The following is a 10539-nucleotide window of genomic DNA, read 5'->3' as shown; positions in this document are numbered from 1 at the left end:
GTCAGCGCCTAGCCACAGAAAACCATACAGGCATTTTCCAACCAAGGAGAGGTGTCACAAAAGTCAGAAATAGCGTTAGAATTAATCACTAACCTTTGATGATCTTCACCGGATGGCACTCCCAGGTCTCCATGTTAGACAATAAATGTTAGTTTTGTTCGATAAAGTTAATCTTTATGTCCAAATACCTCCTTTTTGTTTGTGCATTTAGTCCAGTAATCCAAATGCACAAAGTGTGCTCACAAAGTCCAGAACGAAAAGTCAAAAAAGTTCCATTATAGTTCGTAGAAACATGTCAAACAATGTATATAATCAATCTTTAGGATGTTTTTATCATACATCTTCAATAATATTCCAGCCGGACAATGCCTTTGTCATTAGAACGGAAAGGGAACGGAGCTCGCGCTCACGGCCGCGCACGATAAACAACTCAAGGCTTTCAACCTGACCACTGGTTGAAACAGCTCTTATTCGCTCCCCTTTCACAGTAGAAGCCTGAAACAACTTTTTAAAGACTGTTGACATCTAGTGGAAGCCTTAGGAAGTGCAATTTGACCCCATAGACACAGTATATTGGATAGGCAATCACTTAAAAAAAAACTACAAACCTCATATTTCCCACTTCCTGGTTGGATTTTTTCTCAGGTTTTTGCCTGCCATATGAGTTCTGTTATACTCATAGACATTATTTTAACAGTTTTGGAAACTTTAGAGTGTTTTCTTTCCAAATCTACTAATCATATTCTAGCGTCTGGGCCTGAGTAGCAGGCAGTTTACTCTGGGCACCTTATTCATCCAAGCTACTCAATACTGCCCCCCATTCCCAAAGGAGTTTTAAACTTTCAGTTTCAATTACTTAGTTAGCAAATGCAGCTGGATAGTTGAATTACTCAAACACCCGGTTCAAACAGAGGGATGCTATGTTAGCTAGCTGGCTATGACTATCCAACACAACACTGGAACTCTTCCAAGTCATGGTAAGCTTTTGGTTTTATTAATTGCAACCGGGGCCTGCCGGTCTAACTGCTAACTGACTATACACTGTAACCTTACTGCATTATTGTGTGTTTTTTTGCCTGGTCACATACAGCTGATGTGTTGTTCATTGAAGTCCATAAATGAAGGGAAAAGGTGAGAGGAGGAGAGTGCGCAGAGGCTATAATGAATTCAATGTGGCTGCTATGAAAGTGAACTGTGTTTATAAGTGACCCGGGGTGTATTCATTCCACCAATTCTGTTGAAAAACGTTTCTTAAACGGAAGCAAACAAAGCGGGGTAAAAATACCTGAATTTGTCCAATAGAAATTCTCGTTTGCAACTGTTGGACTAATGATTACACCCTAGATAAGCTAGATGCAGGCAAGAGTGTGCAAGGCGGTTTTGAATGTGTCACTGTCTGTCCATGTGTCACTGTCTGTCATCTCAAATTTTTCTCAAGACCTGTGTGCACCTACATTGTAAACTTTAATTCATAGGTTAGGTTTTAGCAACCTCATGATGGGTATAGGGAAAATGTGAGTATCATGTAGTAGCCTAAACCTATCGATGTTACATTGAACTGGGTGAATGGAATATGAATGACAGTCATCCAACAGGCTGCAATAGAAATAAGGCCATGCTCATGAAAAAAAATTTGTCCTCTCTCATCAGTAACAGCACTGACCACCACTGGCGTGATCACACAGTAGTCCTGAACAGCTGGTGCTCTCACGCATGCCTCAGTGTTGCTTGCCTTGAAGCGATCATAAAAAGGCATTTCGCCCATCTGGTAGGCTAGCGCCACTGAGTAGCTCGCAGCTGGGTTTCCCTATGTAGTCCGTAATAGTTTGCAAGCCCTGCAACATCCGACTAGTGTCACGTGTAGTAAGAGGATTCAATCTTAGTCCTGTATTGATGCTTTGCCTGTTTGATGGTTCGTCTGAGGGCATAGCGGAATTTCTTATAAGCGTCCGGATTAGTGTCACGCTACTTGAAAGTGGCAGCTCTAGCCTTTAGCTCGGTGTGGATGTTAACTGTAATCCATGGCTTCTGGTTGGGATATGTGGGGACGACGTCGTCAATGCACGTATTGATGACGCCGGTGACTGAGGTGGTATACTCCTCGATGCCAGTGGATGAATCACGGAACGTATTCCAATCTGTGCTAGCAAAACAGTCCTCTAGCGTAGCATCCACGTCATCTGACCACTTCCGTATTGGTACTTCCTGCTTCAGTTTTTTCTTGTAAGCAGGAATAAGGAGGATATAATTATGTTCAGATTTGCCAAATGGAGGGCGACGGAGAGCTTTGTATACATCTCTGTGTGTGGATTAAAGGTGGTCTAGAGTTTTTTTCCCTTTGGTTGCACATGTGATGCACTGGTAGAAATTAGGTTAAAATAGATTTAAGTCCCCATTAAAGTCCCCAGCCACTAGGAGCACAGATTCTGGATGAGCATTTTCTTTTTTGCTTATGGCCTTATGCAGCTCATTGAGTGCGGTCTTAGTGCCAGCATCAGTTTGTTTTTTTATATATTTTTTTATTTAACCTTAATTTATACAGGTTTTTCTCACTGAGATAACATCTCTTTTCCAAGAGAGACCTGGTCCAATAGCAGCAGGGGGAACAACGTTTCAGACAAAACAACTTACATACATTGTGGTGGTAAGTAGATGGCTACAAAAAATATAGGTGAAAACTCTCTTGGTAGATAGTGTGGTCTAGAGCTTATCATGAGGTACTCTACCTCAGGCAAGCAATACCTCGAGACTTCTTTAATAATAGAGACCAGCTGTTATTGACCAATAGACACACACCACCAGCCCTTGTCTTACTCGATGTAGCTGTTCTGTCCTGCTGATGCACGGAAAACCCAGCCAACTGTATATTATCTGTGTCGTCGTTCAGCCACGAATTGGTGAAATATAAGATATTTCCGTTTTTAATGTCCTGTTGGTTGGATAGTCTCGAACGGAGCTCATTCAGTTTATTCTCCAGTGATTGGACGTTGGCCAATAGAGGCGGGTTACCCACTCGCCGACAAATTCTCACAATGCACCCCGATCTCCGCCCCCTGTACCTCCGTCTTTTATTCATGCGGATGACGGGGATTTGGGCCTGGTCTCGGAGAAACTGTATATCCTCAGCGTCGGACTCATTAAAGAAAAAAACGTTGTCCAGTTCGAGGTGAAAAATCGCGGTTCTAATATCCAGAAGCTCTTTTCGGTCATAAGAGATGGTAGCAGCAACATTTTGTACCAAATATGTTACAAACAAATGTTACAAACAATGCGAAAAAATACACAAAATAGCACAGTTGGTTAGGAGCTCGTTAAACGGCAGCCATCCCACTACTGAGTTCCAGACTGCCTCTTAAGGAACGTCAGAAGAACTGTTCGTCAGGAGCTTCATGAAATCTGTTTTCAAGGGGCAAGCAGTCGCACACAAGCCTAAGATCACCATGAACATTGCCAAACGTTGGCCGGAGTGGTGGAAACGTGTTCTCTGGAGTGATAAATCACGCAGTACGACGGACAAATCTGGGTTTGGCAGATGCCAGGAGAACGCTACCTGCCCAAATGCATAGTGCCAACTGTAAAGTGGTCTTTCATGGTTCAGGCTAGGCCCCTTAGTTCCAATGACTTTCTAGATTATTCTGTGCTTCCAACTTTGTGGCAACAGTTTGAGGAAGGCCCTTTCCTGTTTCAGCATGACAATGCCCCTGAGAACAAAGCGAGGTCCATACAGAAATGGTTTGTCGAGATCGGTGTGGAACAACTTGACTGTCCTGCACAGAGCCTTGGCCTAAACCCCAACGAACACTCTTGGGATTAATTCAAACGCCGACTGCGAGCCAGGTCTATATACAGTGGGGAGAACAAGTATTTGATACACTGCCGATTTTGCAGGTTTTCCTACTTACAAAGCATGTAGAGGTCTGTAATTTTTATCATAGGTACACTTCAACTGTGAGAGACGGAATCTAAAACAAAAATCCAGAAAATCACATTGTATGATTTTTAAGTAATTAATTTGCATTTTATTGCAAGACATAAGTATTTGATCACCTTCCAACCAGTAAGAATTCCGGCTCTCACAGACCTGTTAGTTTTTCTTTAAGAAGCCCTCCTGTTCTCCACTCATTACCTGTATTAACTGCACCTGTTTGAACTCGTTACCTGTATAAAAGACACCTGTCCACACACTCAATCAAACAGACTCCAACCTCTCCACAATGGCCAAGACCAGAGAGCTGTGTAAGGACATCAGGGATAAAATTGTAGACCTGCACAAGGCTGGGATGGGCTACAGGACAATAGGTAAGCAGCTTGGTGAGAAGGCAACAACTGTTGGCGCAATTATTAGAAAATGGAAGAAGTTCAAGATGACGGTCAATCACCCTCGGTCTGGGGCTCCATGCAAGATCTCACCTCGTGGGGCATCAATGATCATGAGGAAGGTGAGGGATCAGCCCAGAACTACACGGCAGGACCTGGTTAATGACCTGAAGAGAGCTGGGACCACAGTCTCAAAGAAAACCATTAGTAACACACTACGCCGTCATGGATTAAAATCCTGCAGCGCACGCAAGGTCCCCCTGCTCAAGCCAGCGCATGTCCAGGCCCGTCTGAAGTTTGCCAATGACCATCTGGATGATCCAGAGGAGGAATTGGAGAAGGTCATGTGGTCTGATGAGACAAAAATTGAGCTTTTTGGTTTAAACTCCACTCGACGTGTTTGGCGGAAGAAGAAGGATGAGTACAACCCCAAGAACACCCTCCCAACCGTGAAGCGTGGAGGTGGAAACATCATTCTTTGGGGATGCTTTTCTGCAAAGGGGACAGGACGACTGCACCGTATTGAGGGGAGGATGGATGGGGCCATGTATCGCGAGATCTTGGCCAACGACCTCCTTCCCTCAGTAAGAGCATTGAAGATGGGTCGTGGCTGGGTCTTCCAGCATGACAACGACCCGAAACACACAGCCAGGGAAACTAAGGAGTGGCTCCGTAAGAAGCATCTCAAGGTCCTGGAGTGGCCTAGCCAGTCTCCAGACCTGAACCCAATAGAAAATCTTTGGAGGGCGCTGAAAGTCCGTATTGCCCAGCGACAGCCCCGAAACCTGAAGGATCTGGAGAAGGTCTGTATGGAGGAGTGGGACAAAATCCCTGCTGCAGTGTGTGCAAACCTGGTCAAGAACTCCAGGAAACGTATGATCTCTGTAATTGCAAACAAAGGTTTCTGTACCAAATATTAAGTTCTGCTTTTCTGATGTATCAAATACTTATGTCATGCAATAAAATGCAAATTAATTACTTAAAAATCATACAATGTGATTTTCTGGATTTTTGTTTTAGATTCCGTGTCTCACAGTTGAAGTGTACCTATGATAAATATTACAGACCTCTACATGCTTTGTAAGTAGGAAAACCTGCAAAATCGGCAGTGTATCAAATACTTGTTCTCCCCACTGTATATACAGTACCAGTCAAAGGTTTGGACACAACTACTCAACTACTTTTCTTTATTTTGACTATTTCCTACATTGTAGAATAATAGTGAAGACATCAAAACTATGAAATACTGTAACACATATAGAGTCATGAAGTAACCAAAAAATTGTTAAACAAATCCAAATATATTTATGATTCTTCAAAGTAGCCACCCTTTGCCTTGATGACAGCATTGCACACTCTTGGCATTCTCTAAACCAGCACCTGGAATGCTTTTCCAACAGAAATGAAGGAGTTCCCACATATGCTGAGCACTTCTTGGCTGCTTTTCCTTCACTCTGCGGTCCAACTCATCCCAATCCATCTCAATTGGGTTGAGGTTGGGTGATTGTGGAGGCCAGGTCATCTGATGGACCACTCCATCACTCTCCTTCTTGGTCAAATAGCAGTGTGGAGGTGTGTTGGGTTATTGTCCTGTTGAAAAACAAATGATAGTCCCACTAAGTGCAAACCAGATGGGATGGCGTATCGCTGCATAATGCTGTGGTAGCCATGCTGGTTAAGTGTGCCTTGAATACTAAATAAATCACAGACAGTGTCACCAGCAAAGCACTCCCAGACCATCACACATCCTCCTCCATGCTTCACAGTGGGAACCACACATGCAGAGATCATCCATTCACCTACTCTGTGTCTCACAAAGACACACGGTTGGAACCAAAAATGTTAAATTTAACTAATCAGACCAACGGACAGATTTCCACCGGTCTAATGTCCATTGCTCGTGTTTCTTGGTCTGTGTAAGTCTCTTCCTCTTATTGGTGTCCTTTAGTAGTAGCTTCTTTGCAGCAATTCAACCATGAAGGCCTGATTCACGCAGTCTCCTCTGAACGTTTGATGTTGAGATGTCTGTTACTTGAACTCTATGAAGCATTTATTTGGGCTGCAATCTGGTGTGCCGTTAACTCTAATGAACTTATCCTCTGCATCAGAGGTAACTCTTGGTCTTCCATTCCTGTGGCGGTCCTCATGAGAGCCAGTTTCATCATAGTGCTTGATGGTTTTTGCGACTGCACTTGAAGAAACTTTCAAAGTTCTTGAAATGTTCCGGATTGACTGACCTTCATGTCTTAAAATAATGATGGACTGTCATTTCTCTTTGCTTATTTGAGCGGTCCTTGCCATAATATGGACAAGGTCTTTTAGCAAATAGGGCTACACCTACCTTGTCACAACAAAACTGATTGGCTCAAACGCATTAGAAATTCCACAAATTAACTTTTAACTGTCACGCCCTGACCTTAGTTATCTATGTTTTCTTTATTATTTTGGTTAGGTCAGGGTGTGACTAGGGTGGGTATGCTAGTTTTGTCTTATCTAGGGTTTTTGTATATCTAGGTTTTTTTGTAAGTCTAGGTATATATATGTCTATGGTGGCCTGATATGGTTCCCAGTCAGAGGCAGCTGTTTATCGTTGTCTCTGATTGGGGACCATATTTAGGTAGCCATTTTCCCTTGGGTATTTGTGGGTTCTGATCTATGTTTAGTTGCCTGTCTGCACTATCCATATTAGCTTCACGGTTCGTTTTGTTATTTTGTTACTTTTGTTCAGTGTTCGTTCTTTAATAAAGAAGAATCTACGCTTACCACGCTGCGCCTTGGTCTCCTCCCTACGACGGCTGTGACATTAACAAGGCACACCTCTTAATTGAAATGCATTCCAGGTGACTACCTCATGAAGCTGGTTGAGAGAATGTGCAAAGCTGTCATCAAGGCAAAGGGTGGCTACTTTGAAGAATCTCAAATATGTAATATAAAATATAAAAAACACTATTTTGGTTACTACATGATTCCATATGTGTTATTTCATAGTTTTGATGTCTTCGCTGTTATTCTACAATGTAGAAAATAGTAAAAATAAAGAAAAACCCTGGAATGAATAGGTGTGTTCAAACTTTTGACTGGTACTGTATACTGAACAAAAATATAATTCAATCTTGGTTTCATTAGACCAGAGAATCTCATGGTCAAATCAAATCAAATCAAATCAAATTTTATTTGTCACATACACATGGTTAGCAGATGTTAATGCGAGTCTAGCGAAATGTTTGTGCTTCTAGTTCCGACAATGCAGTAATAACCAACGAGTAATCTAACCTAACAATTCCACAACTACTACCTTATACACACAAGTGTAAAGGGATAAAGCATATGTGCATAAAGATATATGAATGAGTGATGGTACAGAACGGCATAGGCAAGATGCAGTAGATGGTATCGAGTACAGTATATACATATGAGATGAGTAATGTAGGGTATATAAACATAAAGTGGCATAGTTTAAAGTGGCTAGTGATACATGTATTACATAAAGATGGCAAGATGCAGTAAATGATATAGTGTACAGTATATACATATACATATGAGATGAGTAATGTAGGGTATGTAAACATTATATTAAGTGGCATTGTTTAAAGTGGCTAGTGATAAATTTTTACATCAATTTCCATCAATTTCCATTATTAAAGTGGCTGGAGTTGAGTCAGTATGTTGGCAGCAGCCACTCAATGTTAGTGGTGGCTGTTTAACAGTCTGATGGCCTTGAGATAGAAGCTGTTTTTCAGTCTCTCGGTCCCTGCTTTGATGAACCTGTACTGACCTCGCCTTCTGGATGATAGCGGGGTGAACAGGCAGTGGCTCGGGTGGTTGTTGTCCTTGATGATCTCTATGGCCTTCCTGTGACATCGGGTGGTGTAGGTGTCATGGAGGGCAGGTAGTTTGCCCCCGGGTCTGAGAGTCCTTTAGGTGCATTTTGGCAAACTCCAAGCGGGCTGTCATGTGCCTTTACTGAGGAGTGGCTGCCATCTGGCCACTCTACCATAAAGGCCTGATTGGTGGAGGGCTGCAGAGATGGTTGTCCTTCTGGAAGGTTCACCCATCTCTACAGAGGTACTGATTCAGGTGTGGCCAATTAGTGGACGCGGCCAAAACACTTGAAAACCCTTAACAAGATAGAGGACAGAGAGACTTTTGTTGATGCTGAAAACTAAACGTATATGTTTTTAAATCATATTATTAGAACTTTCTTTGAACATTACTAAGGATTTTTTGGGGGGTTTATGGAAAGTTTTCTTAATGTTCTGAAAACAGGACTTTACATTGAACCTTGAAGAAACCTGCAGAAAACTTAATGCTGAAGTATTAGAATTCCCACAGAACAAGGTTGTTTCTTTACGGTCTCTGAATGATTTGAGAATATTTCTTTAAATAGAACCATGAAGAAACCTGTAGGAGACTTTATGGGAAGGTTATTTGCAAAATAACCATTGGACAAACATGCTCTCACCAAGCTCTAAGAAACATATGGTTCTCAGAACATTATGTGCTAGCTGGGTGCTATGGATTATATTTCGATGGCAGCAATGCAAGAAACTGTTCTATATTTGGTGCATGTGCTGCCCATGCTCATCAGTGTTCAGACAGGAGTAGTCACATAATTTTGTACACGTTATTTCAATGTATCAGGAGGTGCTGCAGAACCTTCAACACCCCTACTTCCCGCAGCTATGATTGGAAATCAATACACATTGTCTTGCTACATTAGGAGGCCAAAACGAAACCACACGAACATGGCTTTTAAAATGCCACTTGCTCTGTTACATAATAATGAAGGCAAATATGGGAGCATGTGTCGGATGCTGTGTTGTTCGATAAAGAGAACGGGATGCTTGACGTCAGGAAGGACAAACAAATCCTCCTCTCTCCCCAATAAATAAGACAGGCAAGTTCTTCCGCGTGGGGAAAAAAAGACACCAGGCGCACCAAGCAAAGTCAACGCAGTGCAGGGAGCATCAATAAAAGACGCTCAGATACACAGACACTCACATTACACACGCATACAAAGACACTATCTTACACACTCCAGAATCTGATCATGCCGATTTCAAGCAGCTCTTCTTCCTCAACGAAGAGTATGCGCAGGGCAGCGTCCGAGCTCGATAGGTCTGATTCTGTTACGGTAAGGAGTAACGTTCTTATTACCATTCCATTTAGCCCTATCATACTCAACTTTTGAGTAGAAATGGTCAGAACTATTGTTATAAGTGTCACTTGCTAATATTCTTTAGACTTTTTCTATGTTGCCTCAATGCGCGCAGAGAGCCTGGCTCATTGGAGAGTGCACTATTATGTAGGAGCGGTTGGGTAAATGGTAACTTTTTATAGGAAAATACCTTATTGTGGTTTAGCAGCTCGGCTTTTAAATCACTAAGACTAAGCTATGCGTCAGGTTTACTTAGACTGCATTGGAGTTCTTATGCGTTTTTTGGAGATGTAAAATGCTTCCATCGAGGTAAGCAAGGCTCTCCAGTCTTCAATTACTATGGGCTGTGTCTTGTGCGCTGTCGGTGGTCGAGATAAATATGTTCGAGTTTAAATATGTTCACAGACATAACAGTAAAGCTGTTTTAAATCCAATATGTTGCTCTTTTTTTGGGGCGCAGTCTCCAAGATTCATTGGGAGACGACAAAGTTTGATCGAGGATGCGCGGAAGGAACGAGAGGCAGCGGCAGCCGCGGCAGAGGTGGCTGAAGCGACTGAGCAGATCGTGTTTGAGGAAGAGGATGGAAAAGCTCTGCTCAATCTCTTCTTCACGCTGAGAAGTTCCAAGACACCAGCACTGTCACGCTCTCTCAAGGTGTTCGAGGTAAGTACAAACGATGAGCTATGCCGTTTTCTGTATTAAAGAGCCTAGATGGGATTTGTGATAATTCAAAAAAGGATTTAAAATGAAACGTTTAACTTTGAAAATTAACACATTTTAAAAATTAACAAATCGAATTGAACCTAATAGTCTATCAAATAACACAAACCAACACTTATTTTTGTTCAAATGGAGAGTGGAATACATATTTTGCACAATTTATATTTTGTATGAATATACGAGAAAATAGGAGATATTCAAGAAGGCAATTAATTCGGAGTTGTTAAAGTGTGAGAAAATGTTGTAGCCTAAGCCTATTAGTGCTTGCTCTCAGCTCTTCTTGTTGATTTTTCCAGGCGACAAGGCAACATCATCACTGTGTCTATTATGTCATTATGGTTCA

General features: G+C 42.1%; 1 protein-coding gene across 1 annotated transcript in view; it reads left to right on the top strand.

The window, feature by feature from the left end:
- The first annotated feature begins 9211 nt into the window (after window positions 1–9211).
- th (tyrosine hydroxylase) overlaps window positions 9212–10539 on the top strand; it is a 32799-nt gene continuing 31471 nt past the window's right edge. Inside the window, exons 1-2 of the mRNA XM_071326864.1 lie at window positions 9212–9451; window positions 9936–10139. Of these exons, the coding sequence (XP_071182965.1) occupies window positions 9368–9451; window positions 9936–10139 (288 nt within the window). The 5' untranslated portion in view covers window positions 9212–9367. The remainder of the gene's footprint in view (window positions 9452–9935; window positions 10140–10539) is intronic.

This window comes from Salvelinus alpinus, chromosome 9 (assembly GCF_045679555.1).
Source record: "Salvelinus alpinus chromosome 9, SLU_Salpinus.1, whole genome shotgun sequence".
Lineage (NCBI taxonomy): Eukaryota > Metazoa > Chordata > Actinopteri > Salmoniformes > Salmonidae > Salvelinus > Salvelinus alpinus.
Note: the sequence above shows the minus strand (reverse complement) of the source record. Positions and strands in the feature narration are given on the sequence as shown.